General features: G+C 64.5%; 2 protein-coding genes across 2 annotated transcripts in view; one reads left to right on the forward strand and one right to left on the reverse strand.

Annotated features, from left to right (window-relative positions):
* Positions 1-18,420, forward strand: part of lrrcc1 (leucine rich repeat and coiled-coil centrosomal protein 1) — a 185,088-nt gene that overhangs the window by 11,265 nt on the left and 155,403 nt on the right. The gene's annotated exons all lie outside the window — the stretch shown is intronic.
* Positions 1,096-12,132, reverse strand: LOC132209600 (putative uncharacterized protein DDB_G0271982; the record flags this gene model as incomplete). The annotated part of the gene is made up of 4 exons (XM_059646310.1): positions 1,096-1,188; positions 4,706-4,768; positions 5,960-6,055; positions 12,028-12,132. Coding segments are annotated over 4 exons (357 nt in total), but the record flags the coding sequence as incomplete, so codon positions are not given.

An 18,420-nucleotide genomic window follows, 5' to 3' on the forward strand; every position in this document is an offset into this window, starting at 1 on the left:
TCATTCAAAAGGTAACATTTTGATAAAGAACGAAACTAGAGTGTTGTCTTGGGCCCTATGTTCCAGCTGACGAATTGAGGTTTGAATCCATTACCTTCTAACTTGGAGGCAGCACTTCTTGCTAGTCTAAGCTAATAATTGATTAATGTTTTTTGGAAGTTTGGCCCACACAAAAACGATTTGCTTTTTCTATTAGAAAGCTTCTTTTGAAGTGATTTCTTTTTGTGTCCAATCCACTCGCCACTGTTGTAAAAGAATAAAGGCCCAAATACCCAGGAGTGGTAATCACAGTTAGATTACCATTCTGCTCCTCTCCTTTTCCATTAGGATTGAGCTCTGCATTTCCAGCCAGCAGTCCTCCTCATGACCGCTTCAGAAATGCAGAACGTAACTGAATATAAACAGTTTACTTATAATGCCCAATAGTCAGAAGAAGCCAAACAAGGGCCTCTTTTACAGCAGTGTTTGTGTTGTATTCTGGGATTTAAATATCCAGCAACACAAAAGAGCGGGCAGATATCAAGTTAATAGTTAACCAGGAGTTAGACTAGGATTTAATCCTCGAACATTTCCTGGGGGTAATTAGATTAACTGAAGCAAAATCCTCCCAATTCTCCAACTTTAATGGATTCTTTTGAAGGGTTTCGGGTGCAAGTGATTTGCCCATTGCAAAATTCACTTTCCCAGGCAATTCCCATAGCATTTGCTGTGTCTGGGCTTCAGAAAGGTCCTGACACTCAACTCTCGCCTGTGCTGCTGCACTGACTCTGGGCATCAGAATATTTAGGCCAATATATTTTTATTCCCAGTTTGAGACACTTGTTGAAAATTAAACTTTTCTGATTTGTTAATTGATTGATGTCTAGAGTTGGAAGAAGAATTGGATGTTTAATTTTTCTAGTTCCTTGACCTTAGTCCAGTAGTGCCTTTTTAATTCCTATTTGAACAGTTTTAACTTGAATTTCTTCTGGGAAATAGAGTTCCTTTAGGTTAGTTGAAAGAAAAGTACATCTACGATGGATTTTTTGGTTTGACACTGAAGTTGTTTGTTAATGACATGCATCATGTTGCAGTGGGCATGGACTGAAGTCAGGTTCACTCGTTTTCCCTGTTCTTGGTTAGCACTTCCAAGTTTGGCAAACAGCTGGTCTGCTCGTTTATGTCTAATATACTAATAAATGTGTCATTCTTAAAATGAATAATAAATTGACAGCAATTAGGCAATTATTGTTAGAATTGCTCTATTTCAACAGTTAATCACTGCTGACACCATTGCTTTTAAAATATTCTACCATTTATTGAAATCATTTACTTTAATTAAGTTTTTCAAGCTGGTGCTCATTCACAATGATGTGAATGAATTGCTTTCCAGGATGTTGAACAACTAATTAACTAGACATCTTAACAATGAAAATCAACTTTGTTCAAGATAATTTTCTTAAAACAATGCAATACATCTTCCAGTTCCTGTGCAAGTAAATTTAAAGACAGGTTGAGACAGTGACATTGTGCTATGAGGCGCCAGAGTTTTTTTAAGTCAAAATCTTCTAACATGAAGAGCACTAGCTGTTCTGGGTATTTTTAATTAACCTGTTCACAGATGTGATGTCACAGTGGGACACAGCATTGAACCCAAGTCTCCTGGCCCAGAGGTGGGGGCACTATTGCTACAGCATACCATTCTATTAAATGTAATATATACACTTGCTAAATGAATAAATGATTACTGAGATCAAGTTCACTCTGTATATTTGCTTTGTTTTAGTCAAGTGGTATTATTGTGTTCCCTGATGTCTCAAAGTTTGAAATTTTAAGGTTCAAAATGCAAACAGAAATGACTTATTCGGAATGCAAGTATTTTTGAAACCACTGTCTCAGACAAATCATGAGAACTAAGGCCTTCTGGCTCAGAGGCAGGGACATTATCACTGTGCTACAAGAACTTTTATCTGGATGTACAGTGTTAAAAATGAGGTCAACTCTAGAAATTGAAACAATTAATTAACTTGTTTGTACAGCAGTGCAGTAATTAATCTGCATTAACCTCTGAGCATCCTTTTATTTCTGTGCTGCAGTCTTGAGCATACCAATTTTCTTTAGATGTAAAATGGTCTCTTGCGCGCGCTCTCGCTCGCTCTCTGTCGCTCGCTCTCTGTCGCTCGCTCTCTGTCGCGCCCTCTCTGTCGCGCCCTCTCTGTCGCGCCCTCTCTGTCGCGCCCTCTCTGTCGCGCCCTCTCTGTCGCGCCCTCTCTGTCGCGCCCTCTCTGTCGCGCCCTCTCTGTCGCGCCCTCTCTGTCGCGCCCTCGCTGTCTAGCGCGCTCGCTCGCTGTCTGGCGCCCTCGCTGTCTGGCGCCCTCGCTGTCTGGCGCACACGCTCTCTCGCGCGCTCGCTGTCTGGCGCACACGCTCTCTCGCTCGCTCGCTGTCTGGCGCACACGCTCTCTCGCTCGCTCGCTGTCTGGCGCACACGCTCTCTCGCTCGCTCGCTGTCTGGCGCACACGCTCGCTCGCTGTCTGGCGCACACGCTCTCTCTGGTGCATTCTCTCTGGCGCTCTCTTGCTCGCTCTCTCTTGCTTGCTCGCTCTCTCTCGCTCGCTCTCTCTCGCTCGCTCTCTCTCGCTCGCTCTCTCTCGCTCGCCCTCTCTCGCTCGCCCTCTCTCGCTCGCCCTCTCTCGCTCGCCCTCTCTCGCTCGCCCTCTCTGGCGCGCATCTCTGTGGCGCGTTCGCGCGCTCTCTGTGGCCCCCTCTCTGTGGCCCCCTCTCTGTGGCCCCCTCTCTGTGGCCCCCTCTCTGTGGCCCCCTCTCTGTGGCCCCCTCTCTGGCGCGCCCTCTCTGGCGCGCCCTCTCTGGCGCGCCCTCTCTGGCGCGCCCTCTCTGGCGCGCCCTCTCTGGCGCGCCCTCTCTGGCGCGCCCTCTCTGGCGCGCCCTCTCTGGCGCGCCCTCTCTGGCGCGCTAGCTCTCTTTCTCGCTCGCTCGCTGTCTGTGGCGCGCTGGCTCTCTGTGGCGCGCTCTCGCTCGCGCTCTGTGGCGCGCTCTCGCTCGCTCTCTGTGGCACGTTCGCTCTGTCTCTCGCTCGCTGTCTGTGGCGCGCTGTCGCTGGCTGTGGCACGCTCTTGCTCGCTCGCTCTCTGTAGCGTGCTCTCTGTGGCGCGCTCGCTCTCTCTCGCTCGCTCTCTTTCGCGCTCGTTCGCTCTCTGTGGCGCGCTCGCTCTCGCTCGTTCGCTCTCTGTGGCGCGCTCTCGCTCGTTCGCTCTCTGTGGCGCGCTCTCGCTCGTTCGCTCTCTGTGGCGCGCTCTCGCTCATTCGCTCTCTGTGGCGCGCTCTCGCTCGCGCTCTCTGTCGCGCTGTCTGTGGCGCGCTCTCTGTCGCGCTGTCTGTGGCGCGCTCTCTGTCGCGCTGTCTGTGGCGCGCTCCGCGCTCGCGCTGTCTGTGGCGCGCTCCGCGCTCGCGCTGTCTGTGGCGCGCTCCGCGCTCGCGGTGTCTGTCATGCGCTCCGCGCTCGCGGTGTCTGTCATGCGCTCTCGCGCTCGCACGCTTCTCTCGCTCGCTCTCTTTTGCGCTCGCTGTCTGTGGCGCGCTCTCTGTGGCGCCCGCGCGCTGTCTCTCGCGTGCTCTCTTTTGCGCTCGCTGTCTGTGTGGCACGCTCACGCACTCTCACTCGCCCTCTGGGGCACGCTCACGCTCTCTCACTCGCCCTCTGGGGCACGCTCACGCTCTCTCACTCGCCCTCTGGGGCACGCTCACGCTCTCTGTGGCGCGCTCTCTCTTGCTTGCTCTCTCTTGTTCGCTCTCTGTGGCGCGCGCTCTCTCTCTTGCTCGCTCACTCTCTGTGGCGCGCTGTCTGGCGCGCGTTCTCTCTTGCGCGTTCTCTCTTGCTCGTTCTCTCTTGCTCGTTCTCTCTTGCTCGTTCTCTGTGGCGCGCTGTCTGTGGCGCGCTCACTCTCGCTCGCTCGCTCTTGCTCGCTCTCTTTGTGGCGGGCTAGCGCTCGCTCGCTCTCTGTGGCACGCTCGCTCTGTCTCTTGCTTGCTCTCTGTGGCGCGCTTTCTGTGGCGCGCTGTCTGTCGTGCGCTCTCTCGCTTGTGCTCACTCTCTGTGGCGCGATCTCGCTCGCGCGCTCTCTGTGGCGCACGCTCGCTCTCTGTGGCGCGCTCGCTCTGCCTCTCGCTCGCTCTCTGCCTCTCGCTCGCTCTCTGCCTCTCGCTCGCTCTCTGCCTCTCGCTCGCTCTCTGCCTCTCGCTCGCTCTCTGTGGCGCGCTCGCTCTCTGTGGCGCGCTCTCGCTCATGCTCTCTCTCGCTCGCTCTCTTTCGCGCTCGCTGTCTGTGGCGCGCTAGCTCTCTCTCGCTCGCTCTCTGTGGCGCGTTCGCTGTGTCGCTCGCTCTCTGGCGCGCGCTCTGGCGCGCTCTCGCTCGCGCGTTCGCTCTGTGGCGCGCTCTCTGTGGCGCGCTCGCTCGCTCGCTCTCTCGCGCTCGCTGTCTGTGGCGCGCTGTCGCTGGCTGTGGCACGCTCTCGCTTGCTCGCTCTCGCTTGCTCGCTCTCGCTTGCTCGCTCTCTGTGGCGCGCTCTCTCGCGCTCGCTCTCTGTGGCGCGCTCTCTCGCGCTCGCTCTCTGTGGCGCGCTCTCTCGCGCTCGCTCTCTGTGGCGCGCTCTCTCGCGCTCGCTCTCTGTGGCGCGCTCTCTCGCGCTCGCTCTCTGTGGCGCGCTCGCTCTCTGTTTGCTCGCTCTCTGTTTGCTCGCTCTCTGTTTGCTCGCTCTCGTTTGCTCGCTCTCGCTCGCGCGCTCTCGCTTGCGCACTCTCTCTCGCTCGCTCTCTTTCTCGCTCGCTGTCTGTGGCGCGCTGTCTGTGGCGCGCTGTCTGTGGCGCGCTGTCTGTGGCGCGCTCTCGCTCTCGCGCGCTCTCGCTCTCGCGCGCTCTCGCTCTCGCGCGCTCTCGCTCTCGCGCGCTCTCGCTCTCGCGCGATCTCGCTCTCGCGCGCTCTCGCTCTCGCGCGCTCTCGCTCGCCCTCTGGGGCACGCTCACGCGCTCTGTGGCGCGCTCTCTCTTGCTCGCTCTCTCTTGTTCGCTCTCTGTGGCGCGCGCTCTCTCTCTCTCTTGCTCGCTCACTCTCTCTGGCGCACGCTCTCTCTGGCGCACGCTCTCTCTTGCTCGCTCTGTCTTGTTTGCTCTCTGTGGCGCGCTCGCTGTCTGTGGCGCGCTGTCTGTGGCACGCTCGCTGTCTGTGGCGCGCTCGCTGTCTGTGGCGCGCTGTCTGTGGCACGCTCGCTGTCTGTGGCGCGCTGTCTGTGGCACGCTCGCTGTCTGTGGCGCGCTGTCTGTGGCGCGCTGTCTGTGGCGCGCTGTCTGTGGCGCGCTCTCGCTCGCCCTCTGTGGCGCGCTCTCGCTCGCCCTCTGTGGCGCGCCCTCGCTCGCGCTCGCGCTGTCTGTGGCGCGCTGTCTGTTGCGCGCTCTCGCTCGCCCTCTGTGGCACGCTCTCGCTCGCGCTCGCGCTCTCTGTGGCGCGCTCTCGCTTGCTCGCTCTCTGTGGCGCGCTCTCTCTCGCTCGCACGCTCTCTCGCTTGCTCTCTGTGGCGCGCTGTCTGTCGTGCGCTCTCGCTCGTGCTCGCTCTCTGTGGCGCGATCTCGCTCGCGCGCTCTCTCTCGCGCTCTCTCTCGCTCGCTTTCTCTCTCTCGCTCGCTGTCTGTGGCACGCTCTCGCTCTCTGTGGCGCGCTCGCTCTGTCTCTCGCTCGCTCTCTGTGGCGCGCGCGCTCGCTCGCTCTCTGTGGGGCGCGCTCTCTGTGGCGCGTTCGCTCTGTCGCTCGCTCTCTGTGATGTGCTCTCGCTCGCGCGCTGTCTGTGGCGCGTGCTGTCTCTGTCTCTCGCTCGCGCCCTGTGGCGCGCTCGCTCTGTCTCTCGCTCGCGCCCTGTGGCGCGCTCGCTCTGTCTCTCGCTCGCTCCCTGTGGCGCGCTTCGCTCGTGCTCTCTCTCGCTCGTGCTCTCTCTCGCTCGTGCTCTCTCTCGCTCGTGCTCTCTCTCGCTCGTGCTCTCTTTCGCGCTCGCTCTCTGTGGCGCGCTCGCTCTCTCGCTGTCTCGCGCTCGCTGTCTGTGGCGCGGTCTCGCTCGCTCGCTGTCTGTGGCGCGCTCTCTGTGGCACGCTCGCTCTCTCGCTCTCGCTCTCTCGCTCTCGCTCTCTCGCTCTCGTTCTCTCGCGCTCGTTCTCTCGCGCTCGTTCTCTCGCGCTCGTTCTCTCACGCTCGCTCTCTGTGGCTCGCTCGCTCTGTGGCGCGCTCTCGCTCGCTCTCGCTCGTGCTCTCTTTCGCGATCGCTGTCTGTGGCGCGCTAGCTCTCGCTCGCTCGCTCGCTCTCTGTGGCGCGTTCGCTCTGTCGCTTGCTCTCTGGCGCGCTCTCGCTCGCTCGCTCTCTGTGGCGCGTTCGCTCTGTGGCGCGCTCTCTCGCGCTCGCTGTCTGTGGCGCGCTGTCTGTGGCGCGCTCTCGCTCGCCCTCTCTCGCTCGCCCTCTGTGGCGCGCTCTCGCTTGCTCGCTCTCTGTGGCGCGCTCTCTCTCGCTCGCACGCTCTCTCGCTTGCTCTCTGTGGCGCGCTGTCTGTGGCGCGCTCTGTCTCGCTCGCTCTCTGTGGCACTCTCTGTGGCGCGCTGTCTGTCGTGCGCTCTCGCTCGTGCTCGCTCTCTGTGGCGCGATCTCGCTCGCGCGCTCTCTCTCGCTCGCTTTCTCTCTCTCGCTCGCTCGCTCTCTGTGGAGCGCGCTCTCTGTGGCGCGCTCGCTCGCTCTGTGGGGCTCGCTCTCTGGCGCGCTCTCGCTCGCTCGCTCTCTGTGGCACGTTCGCTCTGTGGCGCGTTCGCTCTGTGGCGCGCTGTCGCTGGCTGTGGCACGCTCTCGCTTGCTCGCTCTCTGGCGCGCTGTCGCTGGCTGTGGCACGCTCTCGCTTGCGCGCTCTCTGTGGCGCGCTCTCTGTGGCGCGCTCTCTGTGGCGCGCTCTCTGTGGCGCGCTCTCTGTGGCGCGCTCTCTGTGGCGCGCTCTCTGTGGCGCGCTCGCCCTCTCGCTCTCGCGCTCGCCCTCTCGCTCTCGCGCTCGCCCTCTCGCGCTCGCGCTCGCCCTCTCGCGCTCGCGCTCGCCCTCTCGCGCTCGCGCTCGCCCTCTCGCGCTCGCCCTCTCTCGCTCGCTCTCTTTCGCGCACGCTCTCTGTGGCGGGCTAGCTCTCTCTCGCTCGCTCTTTTTGGCGCGCTCTCGCGCGCTCACTCTGTCTCTTGCTCGCTCTCTGTCGCGCGATCTCTCTCGCTCGCTCTCTTTGGCGCGCTAGCTCTCTCTCGCTCGCTCTCTGTGGCGCGTTCGCTCTGTCGCTCGCTCTCTGTCGCTCGCTCTCTGTCGCTCGCTCTCTGTCGCGCGCTCTCTGTCGCGCGCTCTCTGTCGCGCGCTCTCTGTCGCGCGCTCTCTGTCGCGCGCTCTCTGTCGCGCGCTCGCTGTCGCGCGCTCGCTGTCTGTGGCGCGCTCTCTGTGGCGCGCTCTCTGTGGCGCGCTCTCTGTGGCGCGCTCTCTGTGGCGCGCTCTCTGTGGCGCGCTCTCTGTGGCGCGCTCTCTGTGGCGCGCTCTCTGTGGCGCGCTCGCTCTCTCGCGCTCGCTCTCTCGCGCTCGCTCTCTGTGGCGCGCTCGCTCTGTGGCGCGCTCTCTGTGGCGCGCTCTCTGTGGCGCGCTCTCTGTGGCGCGCTCTCTCGCGCTCGCTCTCTCGCGCTCGCTCTCTGTGGCGCGCTCTCTGTGGCGCGCTCTCTGTGGCGCGCTCTCTGTGGCGCGCTCTCTGTGGCGCGCTCTCTGTGGCGCGCTCTCTGTGGCGCGCTCTCTGTGGCGCGCTCTCTGTGGCGCGCTCTCTGTGGCGCGCTCTCTCTTGCTCGCGCTCTCTGTGGCGGGCTGTCTGTGGCGGGCTGTCTGTGGTGCGCTCTCGCTCGCCCTCTCTTGCTCGCTCTCTGTGGCGCGTTCGCTCTGTCTCTCGCTCGCTCTCTGTGGCGCGCTCGCTCGCTCTCTTGCGCTCGCTCTCTTGCGCTCGCTCTCTTGCGCTCGCTCTCTTGCGCTCGCTCTCTGTGGCGCGCTCTCTGTGGCGTGCTCTCGCTGGCTGTGGCACGCTCTCGCTTGCTCGCTCTCTGGCGCGCTGTCGCTGGCTGTGGCACGCTCTTGCTTGCTCGCTCTCTGTGGCGCGCTCTCTGTGGCGCGCTCTCTGTGGCGCGCTCTCTGTGGCGCGCTCTCTGTGGCGCGCTCTCTGTGGCGCGCTCTCTGTGGCGCGCTCTCTGTGGCGCGCTCTCTGTGGCGCGCTCTCTGTGGCGCGCTCTCTGTGGCGCGCTCTCTGTGGCGCGCTCTCTGTGGCGCGCTCTCTGTGGCGCGCTCTCTGTGGCGCGCTCTCTCTTGCTCGCTCTCTTTCGCGCGCGCTCTCTGTGGCGGGCTGTCTGTGGCGGGCTGTCTGTGGTGCGCTCTCGCTCGCCCTCTCTTGCTCGCTCTCTGTGGCGCGTTCGCTCTGTCTCTCGCTCGCTCTCTGTGGCGCGCTCGCTCGCTCTCTTGCGCTCGCTCTCTGTGGCGCGCTCTCTGTGGCGTGCTCTCGCTGGCTGTGGCACGCTCTCGCTTGCTCGCTCTCTGGCGCGCTGTCGCTGGCTGTGGCACGCTCTTGCTTGCTCGCTCTCTGTGGCACGCTCTTGCTTGCTCGCTCTCTGTGGCACGCTCTCGCTTGCTCGCTCTCTGTGGCGCGCTCTCTGTGGCGCGCTCTCTGTGGCGCGCTCTCTGTGGCGCGCTCTCTGTGGCGCGCTCTCTGTGGCGCGCTCTCTGTGGCGCGCTCTCTGTGGCGCGCTCTCTGTGGCGCGCTCTCTCGCGCTCGCTCTCTGTGGCGCGCTCGCTCTCTCGCGCTCGCTCTCTGTGGCGCGCTCGCTCTCTCGCGCTCGCTCTCTCGCGCTCGCTCTCTCGCGCTCGCTCTCTCGCGCTCGCTCTCTCGCGCTCGCTCTCTCGCGCTCGCTCTCTGTGGCGCGCTCTCTCGCGCTCGCTCTCTGTGGCGCGCTCTCTCTTGCTCGCTCTCTTTCGCGCGCGCTCTCTGTGGCGGGCTAGCTCTCTCTCGCTCGCTCTTTTTGGCGCGCTCTCGCGCGCTCGCTCTGTCTCTTGCTCGCTCTCTGTCGCGCGATCTCTCTCGCTCGCTCTCTGTGGCGCGTTCGCTCTGTCTCTCGCTCGCTCTCTGTGGCGCGGTGTCTGTCATGCGCTCTATCGCTCGTTCTCGCTGTCTGTGGCGCGCTCTCGCTCGCGCGCTTCTCTCGCTCGCTCTCTTTTGCGCTCGCTCTCTGGCGCGCTCTCTTTCGCGCGCATTCTCTGGCGCGCTCTCGCTTGCGCGCTCTCTCTCGCTCGCTCTCTTTCGCGCGCGCTCTCTGTGGCGCGCTCTCTTGCGCTCGCGCTCGCTCTCTCGCGCTCGCTCTCTGTGGCGCGTGCTCGCTCGCTCGCTCTCTGGCGCGCTCTCGCTGGCTGTGGCGCGCTCTCGCTTGCTCGCTCTCTGTGGCGCGTCTCTGTGGCGTGGTGTCTGTCATGCGCTCTCTCGCTCGTGCTCGCTGTCTGTGGCGCGCTCTCGCTCGCGCGCTTCTCTCGCTCGCTCTCTTTTGCGCTCGCTCTCTGGCGCGCTCTCTTTCGCGCGCTCTCTGTGGCGCGCTCTCGCTCTGTCTCTCGCTCGCGCTCTCTGGCGCGCTAGCTCTCTCTCGCTCGCTCTTTGTGGCGCGCTCTCGCTCGCTCTCTGTGGCGCGCTCGCTCTGTCTCTTGCTCGCTCTCTGTCGCGCGCGCTCGCGCGCTGTCTCTCGCGTGCTCTCACGCGTTCTCTCTCTCTCTCTCTCTCTCTCTCGCTCGTGCGCTCTGTGTGGCGCGCTCACGCTCTCTCACTCGCCCTCTGGGGCACGCTCACGCTCTCTGTGGTGCGCGCTCTCTCTCTTGCTCGCTCACTCTCTGTGGCGCGCTCTCTCTTGCTCGCTCTCTCTTGCTCGCTCTCTCTTGCTCGCTCTCTCTTGTTTGCTCTCTGTGGCGCGCTCGCTGTCTGTCGAGCGCTCTCTGTGGCGCGCTCGCTGTCTGTGGCGCGCTCTCGCTCGCCCTCTCTCGCTCGCCCTCTGTGGCGCGCTCTCGCTCGCGCTCTCTGTGGCGCGCTCTCGCTTGCTCGCTCTCTGTGGCGCGCTCTCTCTCGCTCGCACGATCTCTCGCTCGCTCTCTGTGGCGCGCTGTCTGTCGTGCGCTCTCGCTCGTGCTCGCTCTCTGTGGCGCGATCTCGCTCGCGCGCTCTCTCTCGCTCGCTTGCTCTCTGTGGAGCGCGCTCTCTGTGGCGCGCTAGCTCTTTCTCGCTCGCTGTCTGTGGCACGCTCTCGCTCTCTGTGGCGCGCTCGCTCTGTCTCTCGCTCGCTCTCTGTGGCGCGCTGGCTCGCTCTCTGTGGCGCGCTCTCTGTGGCGCGTTCGCTCTGTCGCTCGCTCTCTGTGATGTGCTCTTGCTCGCTCGCTGTCTGTGGCGCGCTCGCTCTGTCTGTGGCGCGCTGTCTGTGGCGCGCTCTCTGTGGCGCGCTGTCTGTCGTGCGCTCTCTCGTTCGTGCTCGCTCTCTGTGGCGCGATCTCGCCCGTGCGCTCTCTCTCGCTCGCGTGCTGTCTTTCGCGCGCGCTCTCTGTGGCGCGCTAGCTCTCTCTCGCTCGCTCTCTGGCGCGCTCTCGCTCTCTGTGGCGCGCTCGCTCTGTCTCTCGCGCGCTCTCTGTGGCGCGCTCGCTCGCTCGCTCTCTCGCGCTCGCTGTCTGTGGCGCGGTCTCGCTCGCTCGCTCTGTGGCGCGCTCGCTCGCTCGCTCTCTCACGCTCGCTCTCTGTGGCGCGCTCTCTGTGGCGCGCTTTCTGTGGCGCACGCTCGCTCTCTGTGGCGCGCTCTCTGTGGCGCACGCTCGCTCTCTGTGGCGCGCTCTCGCTTGCTCGCTCTCTGTGGCGCGCTCTCGCTGGCTGTGGCATGCTCTCGCTTGCTCGCTCTCTGTGGCGCGCGCGCTCTCTGTGGCGCGCTCTCTGTGGCGGGCTCGCTCTCTCGCGCTCGCTCTCTGTGGCGCACGCTCGCTCTCTGTGGCGCGCTCACTCTGTCTCTCGCTCGCTCTCTGTGGCGCGCTCACTCTGTCTCTCGCTCGCTCTCTGTGGCGCGCTCTCTGTGGCGCGCTCTCTGTGGCGCGCTCTCTGTGGCGCGCTCTCTGTGGCGCGCTCTCTGTGGCGCGCTCTCTGTGGCGCGCTCTCTCGCGCTCGCGCTCTCTGTGGCGCGCTCTCTCGCGCTCGTGCTCTCTGTGGCGCGCTCTCGCTCGTGCTCTCTCTCGCTCGCTGTCTGTGGCGTGCTAACTCTCTCTCGCTCGCTCGCTCTCTGTGGCGCGTTCGCTCTGTGGCGCGCTCGCTCTGTGGCGCGCTCTCTGTGGCGCGCTCTCTGTGGCGCGCTCTCTGTGGCGCGCTCTCTGTGGCGCGCTCTCGCTGGCTGTGGCACGCTCTCGCTTGCTCGCTCTCTGGCGCGCTCTCGCTGGCTGGGGCGCGCTCTCTCGCGCTCGCTCTCTGTGGCGCGCTCTCTCGCGCTCGCTCTCTGTGGCGCGCTCTCGCTCGCTCGCTCTCTGTGGCGCGCTCTCTCTTGCTCGCTCTCTTTCACGCGCGCTCTCTGTGGCGGGCTAGCTCTCTCTCGTTCGCTCTTTTTGGCGCGCTCTCGCGCGCTCGCTCTGTCTCTTGCACGCTCTCTGTCGCGCGCTCTCTGTCGCGCGCTCTCTGTCGCGCGCTCTCTGTCGCGCGCTCTCTGTCGCGCGCTCTCTGTCGCGCGCTCTCTGTCGCGCCCTCTCTGTGGCGCGATCTCTGTGGCGCGATCTCTCTCGCTCGCACGCTCTCTCTCGCTCGCTGTCTTTGGCGCGCTAGCTCTCTCTCGCTCGCTCTCTGTGGCGCGCTCGCTCTGTCTCTCGCTCGCTCTCTGTGGCGCGTGCTCGCTCGCGCGCTCTCTGTGGCGCCCTCTCTGTCGCGCCCTCTCTGTCGCGCCCTCTCTGTCGCGCCCTCTCGCTCTCTGTGGCGTGCTCGCGCGCTGTCTCTCGCGTGCTCTCTCGCGTTCTCTCTCTCTCTCTCTCTCTCTGTGTCTGTCTCTCTCTCTCTCTCTCTGTCTCTCTCTCTCTCGCTCGTGCGCTCTGTGTGGCACGCTCACGCTCTCTCACTCTCCCTCTAGGGCACGCTCATGCTCTCTGTGGCGCGCTCTCTCTTGCTCGCTCTCTCTTGTTCGCTCTCTGTGGCGCGCGCTCTCTCTCTTGCTCGCTCACTCTCTGTGGCGCGCTGACTGGCGCACGCTCTCTCTGGCGCGTTCTCTCTGGCGCGTTCTCTCTGGCGCGTTCTCTCTGGCTCGCTCTCTCTTGCTCGCTTTTGTTCGCTCTCTCTTGTTTGCTCTCTGTGGCGCGCAGACTGTCTGTCGAGCGCTGTCTGTGGTGCGCTCGCTGTCTGTCGAGCGCTCTCTGTCGAGCGCTCTCTGTGGCGCGCTCTCTGTGGCGCGCTCTCGCTCGCTCGCTCTCTGTGGCGTGCTCTCTCTCGCTCGCTCTCTTTGGCGCGCTAGCTCTCTCTCGCTCGCTCTCTGTGGCGCGTTCGCTCTGTCTCTTGCTCGCTCTCTGTGGCGCGCTCTCTGTGGCGCGCTGTGGCGCGCTCTCGCTTGCTCACTCTCTGTGGCGGGCTCTCTGTGGCGGGCTCTCTCGCGCTCGCTCTTGCGCGCTCTCGCTTGCTCGCTGGCTGTGGCGCGCTCTCGCTTGCTCGCTCTCTCGCTCGCTCTCTGTGGCGCGCTCTCTCTCGCTCGCTCTCTGTGGCGCGTCTCTGTGGCGCGGTGTCTGTCATGCGCTCTCTCGCTCGTTCTCGCTGTCTGTGGCGCGCTCTCGCTCGCGCGCTTCTCTCGTTCGCTCTCTTTTGCGCTCGCTCTCTGGCGCGCTCTCTTTCGCGCGCATTCTCTGGCGCGCTCTCTCGCTCGCTCTCTTTCGCGCGCGCTCTCTGTGGCGCGCTAGCTCTCTCTCGCTCGCTCTTTGTGGCGCGCTCTCGCTCGCTCGCTCTCTGTGGCGCGCTCGCTCTGTCTCTTGCTCGCTTTCTGTCGCGCGCTTTCTGTCGCGCGCTCTCTGTCGCGCGCTCTCTGTCGCGCGCTCTCTGTCGCGCGCTTTCTGTCGCGCGCTCTCTGTCGCGCGCTCTCTGTCGCGCGCTCTCTGTCGCGCGCTCTCTGTCGCGCGCTCTCTGTCGCGCCCTCTCTGTCGCGCGCTCTCTGTCGCGCGCTCTCTGTCGCGCGCTCTCTGTCGCGCGCTCTCTGTCGCGCGCTCTCTGTCGCGCGCTCTCTGTCGCGCCCTCTCTGTCGCGCGCTCTCTGTCGCGCGCTCTCTGTCGCGCGCTCTCTGTCGCGCGCTCTCTGTCGCGCCCTCTCTGTCGCGCCCTCTCTGTCGCGCCCTCTCTGTCGCGCGCTCTCTGTCGCGCGCTCTCTGTCGCGCGCTCTCTGTCGCGCCCTCTCTGTCGCGCCCTCTCTGTCGCGCCCTCTCTGTCGCGCCCTCTCTGTCGCGCCCTCTCTGTCGCGCCCTCTCTGTCGCGCCCTCTCTGTCGCGCCCTCTCTGTCGCGCCCTCTCGCTCTCTGTGGCGCGCTCACTCTGTCTCTCGCTCGCTCTCTGTGGCGCGCTCACTCTGTCTCTCGCTCGCTTTCTGTGGCGCGCTCACTCTGTGGCGCGCTCTCTGTGGCGCGCTCTCTGTGGCGCGCTCTCTGTGGCGCGCTCTCTGTGGCGCGCTCTCTGTGGCGCGCTCTCTCGCGCTCGTGCTCTCTGTGGCGCGCTCTCTCGCGCTCGTGCTCTCTGTGGCGCGCTCTCTCGCGCTCGTGCTCTCTCGCGCTCGCTCTCGCTCGTGCTCTCTCTCGCTCGCTGTCTGTGGCGTGCTAGCTCTCTCTCGCTCGCTCGCTCTCTGTGGCGCGTTCGCTCTGTCGCTCGCTGTCTGGCGCGCTCTATGTGGCGCGCTCTCGCTCGCTCGCTCTCTGTGGCGCGTTCGCTCTGTGGCGCGTTCGCTCTGTGGCGCGCTCTCGCTGGCTGTGGCACGCTCTCGCTTGCTCGCTCTCTGGCGCGCTCTCGCTGGCTGTGGCACGCTCTCGCTTGCTCGCTCTCTGTGGCGCGCTCTCTCGCGCTCGCTCTCTGTGGCGCGCTCTCGCTCGCTCGCTCTCTGTGGCGCGCTCTCTCTTGCTCGCTCTCTTTCACGCGCGCTCTCTGTGGCGGGCTAGCTCTCTCTCGCTCGCTCTTTTTGGCGCGCTCTCGCGCGCTTCGCTCTGTCTCTTGCGCGCTCTCTGTCGCGCGCTCTCTGTCGCGCGCTCTCTGTCGCGCGCTCTCTGTCGCGCGCTCTCTGTCGCGCGCTCTCTGTCGCGCCCTCTCTGTCGCGCCCTCTCTGTCGCGCCCTCTCTGTCGCGCCCTCTCTGTCGCGCCCTCTCTGTCGCGCCCTCTCGCTCTCTGTGGCGCGCTCACTCTGTCTCTCGCTCGCTCTCTGTGGCGCGCTCTCTGTGGCGCGCTCTCTCGCGCTCGTGCTCTCTGTGGCGCGCTCGCTCTCTGTGGCGCGCTCTCGCTCGTGCTCTCTCTCGCTCGCTGTCTGTGGCGTGCTAGCTCTCTCTCGCTCGCTCGCTCTCTGTGGCGCGTTCGCTCTGTCGCTCGCTCTCTGGCGCGCTCTATGTGGCGCGCTCTCGCTCGCTCGCTCTCTGTGGCGCGTTCGCTCTGTGGCGCGTTCGCTCTGTGGCGCGCTCTCTGTGGCGCGCTCTCGCTGGCTGTGGCACGCTCTCGCTTGCTCGCTCTCTGGCGCGCTCTCGCTGGCTGTGGCACGCTCTCGCTTGCTCGCTCTCTGTGGCGCGCTCTCTCGCGCTCGCTCTCTGTGGCGCGCTCTCGCTCGCTCGCTCTCTGTGGCGCGCTCTCTCTTGCTCGCTCTCTTTCACGCGCGCTCTCTGTGGCGGGCTAGCTCTCTCGCTCGCTCTTTTTGGCGCGCTCTCGCGCGCTCGCTCTGTCTCTTGCGCCCTCTCTGTCGCGCCCTCTCTGTCGCGCCCTCTCTGTCGCGCCCTCTCTGTCGCGCCCTCTCTGTCGCGCCCTCTCTGTCGCGCCCTCTCTGTGGCGCGATCTCTCTCGCTCGCACGCTCTCCCTCGCTCGCTGTCTTTGGCGCGCTAGCTCTCTCTCGCTCGCTCTCTGTGGCGCGTACGCTCTGTCTCTCGCTCGCTCTCTGTGGCGCGTTCGCTCTGTCTCTCGCTCGCTCTCTGTGGCGCGTGCTCGCTCGCGCGCTCTCTGTGGCGCGCTCTCTGTGGCGCCCTCTCTGTGGCGCCCTCTCTGTGGCGCCCTCTCTGTGGCGCCCTCTCTGTGGCGCGCTCTCTGTGGCGCGCTCTCTGTGGCGCGCTCTCTGTGGCGCCCTCTCTGTGGCGCCCTCTCTGTGGCGCCCTCTCTGTGGCGCGCTCTCTGTGGCGCCCTCTCTGTGGCGCCCTCTCTGTGGCGCCCTCTCTGTGGCGCGCTCTCTGTGGCGCGCTCTCTGTGGCGCGCTCTCTGTGGCGCGCTCTCTGTGGCGCGCTCTCTGTGGCGCGCTCTCTGTGGCGCGCTCTCTGTGGCGCCCTCTCTCGCGCTCGCTCTCTCGCGCTCGCTCTCTCGCGCTCGCTCTCTCGCGCTCGCTCTCTCGCGCTCGCTCTCTCGCGCTCGCTCTCTCGCGCTCACTCTCTGTGGCGCGCTCTCTCGCGCTCGCTCTCTGTGGCGGGCTGTCTGTGGTGCACTCTCGCTCGCCCTCTCTTGCTCGCTCTCTTTCGCGCGCGCTCTCTGTGGCGGGCTAGCTCTCTGTCGCTCGCTCTTTTTGGCGCGCTCTCGCGCGCTCGCTCTGTCTCTTGCTCGCTCTCTGTCGCGCGATCTCTCTCGCTCGCTCTCTTTGGCGCGCTAGCTCTCTCTCGCTCGCTCTCTGTGGCGCGTTCGCTCTGTCTCTCGCTCGCTCTCTGTGGCGCGGTGTCTGTCATGCGCTCTATCGCTCGTTCTCGCTGTCTGTGGCGCGCTCTCGCTCGCGCGCTTCTCTCGCTCGCTCTCTTTTGCGCTCGCTCTCTGGCGCGCTCTCTTTCGCGCGCATTCTCTGGCGCGCTCTCGCTTGCGCGCTCTCTCTCGTTCGCTCTCTCGCGCTCGCTCTCTGTGGCGCGTGCTCGCTCTCTCGCTGGCTGTGGCGCGCTCTCGCTTGCTCGCTCTCTGTGGCGCGTCTCTGTGGCGTGGTGTCTGTCATGCGCTCTCTCGCTCGTGCTCGCTGTCTGTGGCGCGCACTCGCTCGCGCGCTTCTCTCGCTCGCTCTCTTTTGAGCTCGCTCTCTGGCGCGCTCTCTTTCGCGCGCTCTCTTTCGCGCGCTCTCTGTGGCGCGCTCTCTGTGGCGCGCTCTCTGTGGCGCGCTCTCTGTGGCGCGCTCTCTGTGGCGCGCTCTCGCTCTGTCTCTCGCTCGCTCTCTGTGGCGCGGTGTCTGTCATGCGCTCTATCGCTCGTTCTCGCTGTCTGTGGCGCGCTCTCGCTCGCGCGCTTCTCTCGCTCGCTCTCTTTTGCGCTCGCTCTCTGGCGCGCTCTCTTTCGCGCGCATTCTCTGGCGCGCTCTCGCTTGCGCGCTCTCGTTCGCTCTCTCGCGCTCGCTCTCTGTGGCGCGTGCTCGCTCTCTCGCTGGCTGTGGCGCGCTCTCGCTTGCTCGCTCTCTGTGGCGCGTCTCTGTGGCGTGGTGTCTGTCATGCGCTCTCTCGCTCGTGCTCGCTGTCTGTGGCGCGCACTCGCTCGCGCGCTTCTCTCGCTCGCTCTCTTTTGAGCTCGCTCTCTGGCGCGCTCTCTGTGGCGCGCTCTCTGTGGCGCGCTCTCTGTGGCGCGCTCTCTGTGGCGCGCTCTCTGTGGCGCGCTCTCTGTGGCGCGCTCTCGCTCTGTCTCTCGCTCGCTCTCTTTCGCGCGCGCTCTCTGGCGCGCTAGCTCTCTCTCGCTCGCTCTTTGTGGCGCGCTCTCGCTCGCTCGCTCTCTGTGGCGCGCTCGCTCTGTCTCTTGCTCGCTCTCTGTCGCGCGCTCGCGCGCTGTCTCTCGCGTGCTCTCACGCGTTCTCTCTCTCTCTCTCTCTCTCGCTCGTGCGCTCTGTGTGGCGCGCTCACGCTCTCTCACTCGCCCTCTGGGGCACGCTCACGCTCTCTGTGGCGCGCGCTCTCTCTCTTGCTCGCTCACTCTCTGTGGCGCGCTGTCTGGCGCTCGCTCTCTCTTGCTCGCTCTCTCTTGCTCGCTCTCTCTTGCTCGCTCTCTCTTGTTTGCTCTCTGTGGCGCGCTCGCTGTCTGTCGAGCGCTCTCTGTGGCGCGCTCTCGCTCGCTCTCTGTGGCGCGCTCGCTGTCTGTGGCGCGCTCTCGCTCGCGCTCTCTGTGGCGCGCTCTCGCTTGCTCACTCTCTGTGGCGCGCTCTCTCTCGCTCGCACGCTCTCTCGCTCGCTCTCTGTGGCGCACTCTCTGTGGCGCGCTGTCTGTCGTGCGCTCTCGCTCGTGCTCGCTCTCTGTGGCGCGATCTCGCTCGCGCGCGCTCTCTCTCGCTCGCTTTCTCTCTCTCGCTCGCTCGCTCTCTGTGGCGCGCTAGCTCTCGCTCGCTGTCTGTGGCGCGTTCGCTCTGTCGCTCGCTCTCTGTGATGTGCTCTTGCTCGCTCGCTGTCTGTGGCGTGCTCGCTCTGTCTGTCGCGCGCTCTCTGTCGCGCGCTCTCTGTCGCGCCCTCTCTGTCGCGCCCTCTCTGTCGCGCCCTCTCTGTCGCGCCCTCTCTGTCGCGCCCTCTCGCTCTCTGTGGCGCGCTCACTCTGTCTCTCGCTCGCTCTCTGTGGCGCGCTCTCTGTGGCGCGCTCTCTCGCGCTCGTGCTCTCTGTGGCGCGCTCGCTCTCTGTGGCGCGCTCTCGCTCGTGCTCTCTCTCGCTCGCTGTCTGTGGCGTGCTAGCTCTCTCTCGCTCGCTCGCTCTCTGTGGCGCGTTCGCTCTGTCGCTCGCTCTCTGGCGCGCTCTATGTGGCGCGCTATCGCTCGCTCGCTCTCTGTGGCGCGTTCGCTCTGTGGCGCGTTCGCTCTGTGGCGCGTTCGCTCTGTGGCGCGTTCGCTCTGTGGCGCCCTCTCTGTCGCGCCCTCTCTGTCGCGCCCTCTCGCTCTCTGTGGCGCGCTCACTCTGTCTCTCGCTCGCTCTCTGTCGCGCGCTCTCTGTCGCGCGCTCTCTGTCGCGCGCTCTCTGTCGCGCGCTCTCTGTCGCGCCCTCTCTGTGGCGCGATCTCTGTGGCGCGATCTCTCTCGCTCGCACGCTCTCTCTCGCTCGCTGTCTTTGGCGCGCTAGCTCTCTCTCGCTCGCTCTCTGTGGCGCGCTCGCTCTGTCTCTCGCTCGCTCTCTGTGGCGCGTGCTCGCTCGCGCCCTCTCTGTGGCGCCCTCTCTGT

Source organism: Stegostoma tigrinum, chromosome 5, assembly GCF_030684315.1.
Source record: "Stegostoma tigrinum isolate sSteTig4 chromosome 5, sSteTig4.hap1, whole genome shotgun sequence".
In the NCBI taxonomy this organism is placed as follows: domain Eukaryota; kingdom Metazoa; phylum Chordata; class Chondrichthyes; order Orectolobiformes; family Stegostomatidae; genus Stegostoma; species Stegostoma tigrinum.